General features: G+C 32.0%; 1 protein-coding gene across 7 annotated transcripts in view; it reads right to left on the bottom strand.

Moving 5' to 3' along the window:
* LOC126741139 (embryonic polarity protein dorsal-like) overlaps window positions 1-14,496 on the bottom strand; it is a 33,256-nt gene that overhangs the window by 7,648 nt on the left and 11,112 nt on the right. For 3 of the 7 annotated variants that reach the window (XM_050447475.1, XM_050447478.1, XM_050447477.1), the window contains exon 2: window positions 3,607-3,731. In XM_050447475.1, coding sequence (XP_050303432.1) covers window positions 3,607-3,651 — 45 coding nt within the window. In that variant the 5' untranslated portion in view covers window positions 3,652-3,731. Of the gene's footprint in view, window positions 1-3,606; window positions 3,732-10,257; window positions 10,728-14,496 lie in introns of those variants that run through there. The other 4 variants (XM_050447480.1, XM_050447481.1, XM_050447479.1 and 1 more) reach the window with 3 other exon arrangements.

Below are 14,496 nucleotides of genomic sequence, written 5' to 3'. Positions count from 1 at the left end.
GTAATCCGATTCAATTTAAATAAAAACTATACTCAACATTTAAGCAATTTGTTTGCATCCGCTTTTCCCAGCTCAGAATTCGTCGTCCATATGGTCTATTTGAGACTACTTTTTCGAGATCGCAGAAATCGCGTTTTTGTTGATCTTTTGCATCTGGGATAGATTCATGTGTAAATAATCTTTTTTAAGGCTCGGCAATTAATGTAACATTTTGCAGTCGTTTGTAATTTGCGCATCGTAAAGCTTTTGGTCCATATATTCAATCAATAATTGTAGTTTATTACATCTTAATTAACTAGATACTAAGAACAAAACAAATGTAAGAACACAAAGTCACGGTCTCATCAAATCCATATAATTTTTTCAAAGCTACACGTGTTTCGTTTCTATCGGAGCATCATCAAGAACGCTTATAAATTATGATAAAACTCATTACCTAGACCTACACAGATCACATTACAACTAACAACAAAAAAAAAGCTAGGTTAAGTTAACAATTCCCACCATAGATAAAAATATATGCTTAAAAAATAAAAAAGTAAAAATGTAAAATGTCACCAGTGGGGAACGATCCAGCAACCTTTAGATTTACAGGCGTGCGTCTAACCCATAGGCCACCAAGTAACATAATCAAACACGGGGAACAATACGAACTATATTAATAAGTGTGAATATAAGTAAACAATCTTAACAATAAAAACTAAAAATATAGAAAATCGAAAAGGAAAAGACTCTTTAAATTCTTTGAGAAAGGTTGGTATAAATGAGGTGAGGTTCAAACGTGAAAATATCGTTCACACACACAAGGACAGGGCTCTTCTTAGCTTTCGTTATTTCCATTTTTTCAACATGTCCAGTTTTTTGCCTTTTGAGCACTCGTGCAAAATATCCGCTCCCTGAGTTAAAGAAAAACCATGTGAGGAGGCCAATAAATGATTTGCAAACGCCGATTTAGTTTCAATCATGTCAGTATCCCTGTACCTGTCCACCAAACTTGTATGTTCCTTTATTCTGGTGGAAATTTTTCTCCCCGACTGCCCTATGTAAATGGCATTACAGTCATTACATCCTTATGAATTTACCCCTGATTTAGAAAAGAAATCTGCCTTATCTATTGTACTAACTAGCTGCCCTTTTAAACTGTTTGTAGTTTTAAAAGCAATTGTAAGATTTGTAGACTTGAAAAACTTTGCAAGCTGAAAACAAATATTACCAAAAAAATAATATTGATCTAAAAAGTTGACTATTTTCATTATTAAGATGGATTAAGTTGTAAGTGAGTTTGTATTTATTATAGAATTTAGAATAAAGGCAATTAATTATATCAAGTGGAATACCATTATTAAAAGCAATATGTTTAATTATATTTAGTTCATCAAGGAAAGCTTCTCTAGAAAAAGGGATGTTGAAAAGGCGATAGAAAAGGGAATTAAAAGAGGCAAATTTGTAGGAATAAGGGGAGTTTGAGGAGTATTGGATGACATTGTCCGTAGTGGTGGGTTTGCGGTAAATCGCAAATTTAAGTTTGTTGGTATTTTTTAAAACAAGCATATCAAGAAAAGGCAACCTTTCCATCCAGAAGTTCCATCTCTTTCTTCTTCAAATCCGCCAATTCTAGATTATTTCCATTCCAAACCACAAAAATATCATCCACGTATCTCCTATATACAGTGAGAAAAGCACCAAACTTCCCATTGAAAATCCTTTTCTCCAAATGGTGCATAAAAATCTCACTCAGAAGAGGAGAGAGGAAAGACCCCATTGCCAACTTGTCTTAAAAACCTGTTGTTGAAAACGAAAAAATTCTGATCAAGTACTAGCTTGAGGAGTGTTAAAAGATCATCAACAATAAATCTGTCAAGCGGTGACTTAAGCAAAAGGGACCTGACTAGATCAAGGCAATCACCAGGTGGAATGCTTGGAAATAAGTTCTTAACGTCCAGAGAAAAAAGTTTTAAACTCTTTGGTATGCAGATATATTTTAAAAAATTTTCCAACTCTACTGAATTTTTAGTGGAATAAGTACTTCTGAAACCAGTTACATCTCTGAGTGTGGTATTTAACCAGGCTGACAAGTTGTAACAAGGCGAGTTTACAAACGATACTACTGGCCTAATAGGGAGATTGTGTTTATGGATTTTAGGAAGGTCGTAGAGGAAAGGAGTTCTGTGATTCATAGGGTATAATTTTTCTTTCCTAGTATGAAAAAATTCTAAAGTCAGATTACACCTATCAAGGGTTTGTTTAATCTTGGAGAAAAAAGAACTAGTAGGGTCTTTGTTTACATTAACAAAGTCACCGGAACCCAAAAAATCCAAAACCTTCTCTATGTAATCATCCCTCTTAAGTATAATCAGGCAATTACCCTTATCAGCTTTCGAAAGGATTAAATTGAGATTTGATGAGACCGTGACTTTGTGTTCTTACCTTGGTTTTGTTTTCGTTTGGTTTCTTAGAGAAAAATGGATGATACGTTTCTATAGATACTAAAAAGCCAATAGGATTAAAACGAGAAGATTCAAGAGATATTGAGGCTAAGAGTCTGTGGCTTCCAACTACACTTCAAATTTTAATATGCCGACTGACAGACATTATCAAGAACTTCAACAATCGTGTATTTTAAGAATATTCATGGATATGTTGGGTAAACAACCAAAATTGTTTTTTTGGTGTGAAAAAAACATCACAAGGAATTAATTAACTGTGTGGTATTGTTTTCTCACGAGATCTTTTTTTCTGAATTATTCTTTTGTTAGGCTGCTATTTGTAGTCGTAGTCGGATATTCTACTACCAGTTTTTTTCACGTACTTTTTACCACATTGCATGGGATTTAATAAGCTATTATCTATGGCCGGCTTTTGTTTTCAAAGTGTTGCATGTCACAGTGTCGAATCTTTTCTTAAAGTAAGAAACTTTAGAAAAGTAAAATATTGTTAAATTATGTGTAAGATAATAGAAAATCATGACCATACAAAAGTTTTAAGAACTAGTGTAAGTAAAGACAAAGTTTCTTTGCTGGTCATATATCTATTTAGTTAGTATAATTTAAGTTGTAGTTGTCATACTTTAGCTTTAATGTTCTCTTGAAGAACATATTCATAAGAATAGATAGGCAAGTAGAGGTTGCCATTTAAGAAGCAATTTGCAATAAATTATGCATATTCAGTATTTACATTACGTTTGCTGTTTGAAGTTTATTACAACTTTTTTTATTACAATACATTATAAGTATACTTTAAATGCAAATAATAACTTTGTTGAAAAGATTATAGATATTGTAAACAGCGAGAAACCAGCTGATTCTCCGTCATGCCGGAATGACAGAAGTAGTACACCGCCCGACATCTAGAAGGTTAAGAGAGAATCTTCCGAAGCGTTTCATCGAGTATATAAGGAGCCGCATCGCAGATGTCCGTTGTCAGTTCAGTGAAATATACAGTAAAAATAAATATCTGTAGCAGTCTTAAGTGATCATGTTTTCGTAGTGAAGTGTGTAAATAAATTAGTTGACTAATTTAGATTGTTTTAATTCATACCTAACGAACGAAAAAAACGCTTTAATATTGACAACCAATTAGTAATAAAAATGTTATTTAAATACTTACCGAAACGGTTCCAGGATATACTCTTTTCGGTCTGTGAGCTGCCATTTCAGCTTTAGAGGCCTATAGATTCTGGAATATACCAATTGTTGATATTAGTAGAGAAGAGGCTGCTGTATGAGGTATTCCTAAAAAGAATATATAGCGTGGTCCAAAATAGGAAGTATCTCCTTATTGTTATTGAATTTAAGTTGTGTGTAGAATAAATAAACAGTAAAAATAAATATTGTACTGCAATAAGAAAAAATGCAATTTTTTAGACTTTCGATTACTTTCTAAATATCTGATATGGCTCTTATATTAATTTTATTATTGTAATTTTGTGTGTTAAAAGTGTATTTATAGCTATTCGTTCGGTTGTAATGTCTTAGCAGCAATGCTATTATGTTTGAACGGTCTGTTATTTTATAACTTAAAAACGTAAATTATATAAGCATTTATTTTCTTTGTTTTTAACAATTACTATGTACACATTTTATATGTTTATTTTGTCTTAAAAAGGATAAGATAAATAGTTGCAGATCAGAACATCTTTTGCCTGCCGTCCAATTTTTGTATCTTTACATATGAAATTCGTTTTCTTTTTAGTGAAAAAGATTTCATCATCATTATTAATCATCATATATTGTTTTGTATCCTGTAGAAGTAAATCCTGCTTTTAGTTATGTTTTAGCACTCACAAAAAACTAGCGAGTTCGACGAGTTCATAGAGGTTTTTCTTATAATCCCAAGAAAGTCATAAAGTCTATCTTTTACGCATACCATATCTCATCAGTTCTCCATGGATGACCTCAAACTTGCTTATGCTTCATCACCTGATAAGCTTAGCCATATAATTCAACCGGTAGAAGTCTCTTCACATTACATCAGTACATGAATTAGGGGATAAGCAGCTCTTAGATAGTATGGCGGGAAAAGAGAGATATGATATTTGGTAAAATTATATCCTATGCTGACGATACGGTACTTGTTTTTACTGGTAAGACATGGGAAGAGGCAAAACAAAGAGTGTTGCGAGGTTTTGGTTCTGTCAAACAATGGTTAGACTCCTCTTAATTGTCCCTAAATTTATCCAAAATAAATTATATTCCATTTTCGCTAACAAGCACAAGTAGACCGAATTTTACTGAAATTTCGACAAGTAAAGAAAACCACTGTTTTATACCAGAGGTAAAGAAAACTAAATATTTAGGAATAGTTTTTGATCAGCATTTAAAAAGGACAGAACATATATCATATTTCACAAGAAAAGTTTGCACCTTAATTCATAAATTTTATCTTCTTAGAGAGTTTCTCTGCATTAAACTCATCAAATTAGTACACAAATCTCTGGTGGAATCATTGCTGCGGCACGGCCTTATAGTATGGCGGGGGTGGTACATACAAAAGTATTTTACAACCATTACGCGTGATACAAAACTCCATATTAAAGATAATTTTTAGGAAAGATAGGCGATATCCAACTAAATCATTGTATAACAGCGACATCTGCAACTTAGACTGTTTATACATGCATTATATTTGTACATATATACATAAAAAAGAAACACTAATAAAATTCGAAAACCATCATCATCAAACAAGAGCAAATGTTAATAGACACTTAATTATACCACCAAATAAAAAAAAGTAGGATTAAGATTTTTAATGAAAAGTGTAAGGACTTTATTGTAAATAATTATGAAACTTTTTCTAAACTTATGTCATAGGGTAAAAAAATTGGATTTAATTCCACACTTGTACATAAATAGGAAAATGAATGAGTATCGACTGTTTACTACCAATACCTCCTATATGCAAAAACCAGAATTGAAGATAGAAGGTATTGGTAGTATACATATATATGATATATTTACATTTTTAGGAAATAGAATATAAGTAATATTTCAGTGCACATACAGGGGTATCAACCTCTAGATACCGATTAAACAAAAATTGTTGATAAAAAAAACAATGTCTATGAAGAACTCAAATGTATTGTATGAATATTTAAATTTGAATAAAATTTGATTTGATTTGATTATGATATGTTTAGAAAGTGCAAAGAAAAATCAGAAACAACCCAACATGTCACAGCAGCCTGCAATTTGACCAAACCCGCTATCTACACTGGCATAACCCGATTGCTGCAATGCCCTATGCTACAAGAAGGAACTAATCGCGGAAAGTCGAAGGTACCCTATTATACCTAGATAGTACCCAATATCCGTAAAATATGCTACCATTTCTCATTTGATAAAATATATTGCAACATGTCTGGAATATCCCACAAAATATGCCAAATATTTGATATGCAAAAGTAATATTCCTGGCATATATTTTACAGATATTCATAGAATATTTAATTCTTCATCTGTTAGATATTCCAGCATACTAAGTTTTAAGATAAATAAAACTTCTATTTTAAATATTTTATTTTAAAATAGAAGAAAGGTAGTTAAGCAAAAGAAGTAAAGGCGGTATGTGCTATATGGGTGAATATGCCTATTATATGCCAAGGGAGAAATATTCCTGGCAGATATAGATATGCCAATAAGATATTCTAGGCATATGTTTATGCTGTCTTAGTAAGTTCACACCCAGTCAAAAGTCATTGACACCGACAAGTTTTCGATCTACTATAGCAGGCTTATAGAATATTGAAAGGCTAGAATTAGTAAAGAACAACTTTGTTTGAGTTCAACATGTACACAGGAGCAAGAGGGGTGTTTTGTTTACAAACTGATTCGTCGATTTTCTGTTGTCAAGTTTACACGCATTTTCAAAAGAGGAAATTCTCAGCTATATATCAACACATATCATAATGTTAATTTAACTTATTGATTTTGGATTAAAAATAAAAAGTAGAAATAGATATAGGCTATTTTAAGCGCAAAGATAACATCTTCAAAGCAAACAAAAATAACATTCTTATTCATAAAACCGCTTCTAAAAACTTTGAAATGGCAACACTGCGGGCAAAAGCTGATGTCATCTTGCGAAATGTCATCTTGACAAACGGCTTTTTGTTTACATTCGGCATTTGTGAAGTTCTGTGTTTTTTCTTTAGGCTTTGGTTGAAAAAGAAAAACGGTTGAGTCATTTCAGTGTTTTTGTGAATTATTAGAATAGTAAAAACTTGTGCCGTTTGTGCCGCACCATGGGGGAAAGGCGATTTAGGCCGATCTTTTCACAAGTAAATACCGATATTGTCACTACATCATATCAAGAGACAACCGTCGTCATAAACGTAGAATAATTAAGACTGGATTAAGAAATCTATAATAAATATAAAATATTTAATTTCCATAAAAATGCTTTTTATTAGATAAGTGGCTTAAAATTTAATGCATAATATATTAATAATAAATATTTATCATGTAAATATTTTTGACGACGTCACTGGTAAAGATTAGTTGTATCAGTGAAATCAACAATGCGATCGTGTGGCGTTGCGATGCTGTTGCCTTTTTCTCTAATATACGTGATCTACATTCACTTAATTTTGAATGTTGACTTCTTTATAGAGTATCTTATCATATTTCATGAAAAAAAAGCTTCATATTTTATTAAAGAGTTTTAAGATAGCAGGTCTATCATATTCGATCGCTACGTATCCTTTAACAAACCTGACGTCATTCTGAGGAACAAAGAAAAAAAATAAATTACTGCAGACGTGGCGATACCACCTACAACAACCGAGCTGGCAGACAAGCTTAAGAAATTGTAGAACCTGGACAAAATGACCATGCAAATTGTAATTTCGAGCACTCGCACCATTTCAAAAAAGCTGCACGTCAGCCTGAAGACCACCAGGATTTTAAGAACATTTTTAAGTTACGAATAGTAATAGCGGCAATTATTATAATTATAATTATTACAAGAAAGCTACAAGTTTAGTCAAAAGTCACAAACTTATATTTATATTGAAAAAATAGGTTACACGTGTTTCGCTCCTAAAGGCATCATTACACCTGATCAACAGCTTCTGAAAATCAGATCTTTAAATAGCAGCAATTTTAAGACGTGCACTATGGATAAATTACGGGTTCTACTGCTGATAATGAGGACCTATATGGACATTACCAGTCAGTTTACTTCGTCTGATAATGATACCACAGTACTGTAGCACTGTACTTACTTCTTATAGGAGACAGTCTTATCAGATTTTATAACAATGCCATCTTTAGACGGTAATTGTTGTAAATTGTTCTGAAAATGAAACCAATATTATATTCTTTAGAAGACTCACGTTTTAATATCTCTTTCGACAATATTTCTATTGTCAATGTACCATAATAAAATTTCCAGGTTGACCGAAATCTATAAGTATTGTAGCACTTGGTAAAAATTTGAAGACATTCTCCACTCACAAATATAAATACAAATTTATTTTTATGTGCTACATGTGTCGAGCATAAAGATATTGATCCTCAGCCGCTCATAATTATTAGAGTAGAAACTTGAATAACAGCAAATCTCATGCAAAAAATATCTTCAAAGATTATTGAAAAGTTATGAGGTGAAAAAGAAGGAAGGTAATATATTGTATTGCATAATTTGCATTGTATCAATTTTTTTTCAATAAGCTACTACGGCTAAAAAGTTCATCTCCAAGCTTGTACTGGAATATGTAAAGATCCTAGAGAAACTGGTGAAGAAGAGCTGCAGGGTTCAGCTTACCTGGGTGCCTGGTCACTTAAGGGAGCGTACTCGAAATTTGTAGCTGCGGAATTAATGAAGAGTCTTCTTGATAGAGAGACTCGCTGGGGAGATATGCCCACTGTCTCAATTCATTTATTCATTCATTAATCCTTTCATGCCCTTATAGAATCTAGGACTCTATTTTGCTATTACCTATTTAATTCACTATTTGTATTTCTAAAATATGCTGACAGATATTTATGTAATGCTAGTATATGGTTTTTATTACCTTTTATTTATTTAATGAAGATAAAATTTTAAACGTGTGTTGTTTATTGTAAAAATAGCATGATGTTTTTTAACTGCTACTTAATTCAATATTAAGTATTGTTAAGAATATATGTTATCGGCTGTTTTCGCGCGGAGATGTGAAGGTAGGTCGGATATTTTAACACGTCAGTCACAACAATTAAAAAAAAATCTGAACGTAGTATTTAAACATCAACAATCATTAAAAGTACCTACTATCGTCTATTCTTGTTCACTTATTATTTAATTTCTTTTTAATTGTGGAAAAAAAATTAATTAATTAATCCGGTTTCATTAATAATAAATATACCAAAAATAACATAATATTTATTATTGAAAGTAAAATTTTTATTTGTCCAGAGTCTTTGTGTAATTCTTGGATTATTTATTTATTAAATTGGTGTTTGATAAATATTAATATTTTCCAGACTAATATTTAGGCAAAATAGTAATATTCAGACAAAATGTCATTAGCAGACAAGATGTGTTTCAGTTCAAGTCTTTCTTTCAGGCAATTCTTAAAAATGTTTTTACACTAATTGGCAAAAAAAAATGTATTCATGTTTTGTTTGTTGTAATTGGACGTAACTATAACAGATATTTAAAAGTATGTAAGGAGTAATCCTACTTTAAGTACAATTGACAATCACATAAATATATTTGTGAACCAGACCCTGGCCAAAGATATGAGAAAATGACAGGAATGTTGTGTAGTACTTTCAAGTTAATAAATAATATTTTATTCAGCGATGAATATAGGTTCCGTTATTAAAAACTACTGACTTACAATCTAGAGATTAAAAAACATGCATTTTATATGTTTTGTTAATAAATGTTTCGATAACAGCCTTATATTGTTAAAATAATAGTGATCCTCGACACAGAATAAACGATCTCGTTTATTTTATTGTTTATTTATTATTTTACTGTTATTTATTTATGAGATCGTTTATTCTGTGTCCTCGATGATAATACTTGTAAAACTACCTCTATATAAACTCATTACTAAAACAGGACGAACAATTACATATTGATAACAGACAGTTTTTCACAGTCTGCTTTTTCTGGATTGGGGACATGTGAACAACAGAATAGCCGGGCAGAACTCTGATCTAACACTAATTGAGTTTTTTTTACGGTTATTTTCATAATATAATTAAAACATACTTTATTTTGGCTATATTATCTATGGCTCTCTTCAATATTTTCAAAAACGTGATTCAAGATATCCAATTAGAATTTGAACAAAAAATGATTTTTAAAAATAGAAAAATCAAAAAACCAAATTACTTTTTGCAGAAGTGCATAAATGTATCAAATTTAAATGTAAACAAATGCGGCAAAATGTTAAAATAGTTTGAATGTTCGTAGGCATTTGCGTATGTATCAAGCTAAATAGGACACACCATCTTGTTTTTACATGAGGATATTCTATGGAAACGAAAATTTGCAGCAAATACAAAATCGCTATTGACTAAGATTCGAGGTATTCCCAACAAGATGGCTTGACACAGAGTATAATAAAAATAATTATAATTTACAGTATTAAAATTTCTGCCAAAAGTTATTGTACTATTGCCAAAAAATTTTTTTAAACATCCTAATGTACTTAAATATTACATTTAAACCTAAAAATTTGTCACCAGCACAGAAAAATTTCATCTAATTTTAAATAATCACAAATAGTAACATTCTTAATAAAATCAAGTAAATGACTCTTACTGGGAAAGCAAGCAACGATTTTCCCATGTTATAACCAACAGCAATAGCTACCAAAAGTTTCCGATTTGGTCCAAGAATCACTTTTTGGTTTACACTGAGTATGCTTATAGGACCACACAGTTCACTATAGAAACTCTCAAGTAAATGGAAACACTAAAATTATAAATAGGTAAATTAAAAATTTTATTATTGCACTACCGGTTTCTATCGCGTTCAGAGCTTGCTGGGCAAATAGATGTTTATATATTATAGCAATTTGCAATACTAATCAACAGATGAATTTCACGGTATTTAAATAGATGTCGGCCGAACTTTGTCCCAATTAAGAGGGGATATAGAGTGGGGATAAACAGATTTGCGGAGACTAGGATAACTTTGATTATGTTCATGCTCATAAAATCATGCATCTTCGTTGGTCTATTATAAGTAAATAACATCTTATCAAGGTTGAAATTATTTATTGCTTACACTAGACAAGACAAATTAAACTTATTAGCGACTCCAAAAGCATTAATTATTTAAAGTTGTCTATCAAAACCGCAGAGCAACTCAAAAAGTAATCAGTACAGAATGTATTAAATGGAATCAATATGTTACTTCTACTGACTGCAAGAGTCAAAATTATATTACTATTTTGGAGTGATTTCGTGAACCGAGACGGACCTCGACAACACAAACACCATCCTAACTCAAGCAGATTCATAATGAGACTTCCTCGCGATGAAGGAGTTATAGGCATCAAGAAACTTCACAACAAAAAGGTTATGCTGTTGAGAACATACTTTAACAAGTTTACGATCTACTATAACGGGTCTATCATATACGATTGCTGCGTCAAAGAAACTATCATAGCTGACGTGTCTATATCTAACACCCACCCCATCTTCATAGCTGAAAAGAAAAGGAATTAAACCGAGTTGGGAGATAAGATTAAGATATTGTGGAACCTGGAAATTGTGGAATACTGAAAATTGAAAATAATTGTCCTTTTTTTTTAAATAGACTTACTGATTACACAAAACCTAGAAGTTTGGTCAAAAGTCACAAACTTATATTTAGATTAAAAATAGGTTTCACGTGTTTCGCTCCTTTAGGCATTTTCAGACCTGATCAACAGCTTTTGAAAATAAGATATTTAAGAAACAGTAACTTTAAGGCGTGGTGACTATGGGTTTAAGAGTTGCGGTTAATAATGTCGTTTTTTTCATACAGAAACATATTATTTTAATATTCAAAGTATTGGCAATCGTTAGATATAATCTTTTCCTATCTTTCTATCAAGGAATGGATTCCTTGTTAAAAGAAGCATTCGTTTTTGGAAGCCAACCGTCCATCAATCCAAATTTTCACCTGTTTCGAAGATTGTTTTTTTTTCGAAAATGTTGTTCTGAAAATCCGTGCAACAGTAAGACGCAACAGTGAGAAGGAGCTATCAAGTCTGGAGTATACGGCGAGTGGAGAAGGACATCTCCCGCTATTTTTAAACACACATTACAACATGAGCTCAAGCATTATCGTGCTAAAATATAACTTTGTCGTGTCTTTGGGTGTACTCTACATTTTTCCTTTAATGCTCGATTAACCAGTAATTGTTTCACTAGGTTTTATCATTCATAATAAACAGCACCGTAATAGTTTATTACTTCTGCTAACTGCTTCAATATTTGAGTTGCGTCCTTATCAAATAATGCTAGCAAACTTGCATCTTAAAATTTCAAGTTTCAAGAATTCGAACATGCGCATGCCACAAGAAATAATAACGTTTTTATCCTACCATTGCATAGAAGCGCAGCATTTCAACGTTCTTTCAAGAACCTATGTAACTGTTGAAATGTGGAATGGCTTAAACAATGACATAAAGCAAATGCCCTTGGGAGCTTTCGCTGGTCAAATAAAATCTAAACTACTTATGGAACAAAGAATTGATAATTAATTCAAGTAGTGTGATATATAAAATGTGATAATGCATATAATAATATAATACAAGTCAGTAACATGTAACATAAGACTGGAGCTGATGGACTAATGTTCGGAGGTTATGTTTTAAAATTCCGTTTTTAGTTTTATTCTTTCTTTTTCCGTAACATTCATACGTATATTTTTTAATAGTCTAGGCCGATGACGCATCTTGGGGTTATTTTTCGGAGTCTTTTTTTTCGCCTTGTCTATCCTCTTTCCTTGCGCTCGTCCGTTGTCCAGCGGCAGTGCGACAACGGAAACCTGTTTTAAAATCTTAAGTTAATTAATTGTATGTCTTACTTTGCATTCCTATAAAAAACGTTATTTTTATTTTTGTAAAATTGTTTTTGTAAATTGTAAAGGGCTTTTTCATCCCTTCTTTGCTTGTGCTTACTAGGGAAAATGGTTTTATAATCGAGAGAATAGTCCTATTTGCCAATGTAATTTTTTTTCCTTGTAATTTTTATTGACCTATAAAACTGTAAATTTTGACCAATAAACCATTTTAAATTTAAATTTAAATTTGAAAATTTTTTTGGTTGACCTAGGCGATCCTTGTCTTTTACACCAAAATTAACACTTTTGAAGCATTGAAAGCATCCTTTTTCAACTTTACAAATTTCTTGAATTGGAGCATGTTTACCATAAGCGTCAACCAACAATTGATAACTCCGCAGTCGTTTTATTCAAATGAAAGAATGTAATAAGACTTTTCCGCAAAATGTCTTGGTTCATGCCAATTCGACATTTTTGATGCAAAAAAGAACAATATTATTAACATATGGCAAAACCAAAACAAAGCGGCTTTGAATCGCATCTGTTTACCTTTCAACTCACGTTAAATGTCATTAGTGTTCAGCTAATAATATAGCTATAAACAAAATCGAAACACCTATTACTTTTTTTAAAAAAGTGATATTCAGAAGGTCTGATGATGATGACCTATTTGGACATTATTAATTAGTTTATTTTATCTGCTGATGATGTCATAATATAGTAGCACTGCTTTCAGGAGAGAGTTTTATCAGATTTTATATCGACACCATCGGTCTATGGAAGTTGTTGCAAATTGTTGTTTGCAGATGATACCAATATTATGTTCTTTAGATTAGACCTATGTTTTAATATCTCTGTTGATTATATTTCTATTATTAATGTACGATGATCAAAGTTTGTTTACAAATGTATTGTTATGCCCTCCATGTATGGAGCATAAAGATATTGATCCTCAGGGAAATCCAAAAAATACCATCAAAGGTTACTAAAAAGTTATGAACTGAAAAAAAGGAGGGTAATATATTGCATTGCATAATTTGCATTGTATCAGTTTACTCGGACAGGGAGCAATACCACTATGGCTAAAAAGGTAAGCACCAATCTTGTATTGAAATATAAAAAGGTCCTAGAGAAACTGGTGAAGAAGGGCTGCAGAGTGTCTAAGTCATTTAGTCAATGCCGGTAATTAGAAAGCGTACTCTTATGCTAAAATGGGCTATGCAAAGCTGCCGGTAGGTTCTTAACCTCCAATCGGCATAGCGAAATGTGTAGCAGCCGCATTAATGAAGATTCTTCTTGATAGAGAGAGTGTCTGGAGATGGAACCGCACATAGATGAGCGCTCTGCTTGTCTTAACAAACAACTACTGCGCGAGGCGCGAAATTCGGCTAGTGACTGGTGCTTTAACAGGAGTTAATACGCACCTCCACACCCTAGGTATTGCGGAAATATTCGGAGTGCCATTGGTTTTGTGAAGACTGTAGACCACAAAAACACACACAATCATTATCATCGCGCGAGTGCTCAGCACGCTGGCTTGGTTTTGATATCTAATATAACAAATAATTTATCAGACCGGAGCACCTCATTAGCTTCTCCAAGGCTATTGGCCTTCCTTATATAGATATTTATCCTTAGATATACATTCCTGCCCTCTGGTAACTTTTGGTGAAGTCCATCAGGAGACCTATGTGCGCAATAGCCCTCTGGCTTCCCACTATCCCAATTCATTTATTTATTCATTTACTTATGCGTTTATAGATTCTAGGATTCTAGTGATTATTTAGCTTTACATATTTAATTCACTATTTGTAATTCTAAAATATGCCGACAGATATTTATGTAATGCAAATAAAAAATGTTTATTAACCTCTAATTATTCAGTGAAGATAAAATTTTAAACATGTGTTGTTTATTGTAGACATAGCATGATGTTTTTTAACTGTTACCTAATTCAATATTAATTATTGTTAAGAGTATATGTTATTATTGGATGTTGTCGCA

Source organism: Anthonomus grandis, chromosome 10 (assembly GCF_022605725.1).
Source record: "Anthonomus grandis grandis chromosome 10, icAntGran1.3, whole genome shotgun sequence".
In the NCBI taxonomy this organism is placed as follows: domain Eukaryota; kingdom Metazoa; phylum Arthropoda; class Insecta; order Coleoptera; family Curculionidae; genus Anthonomus; species Anthonomus grandis.
This window is presented reverse-complemented; position numbering and strand designations above follow the sequence as displayed.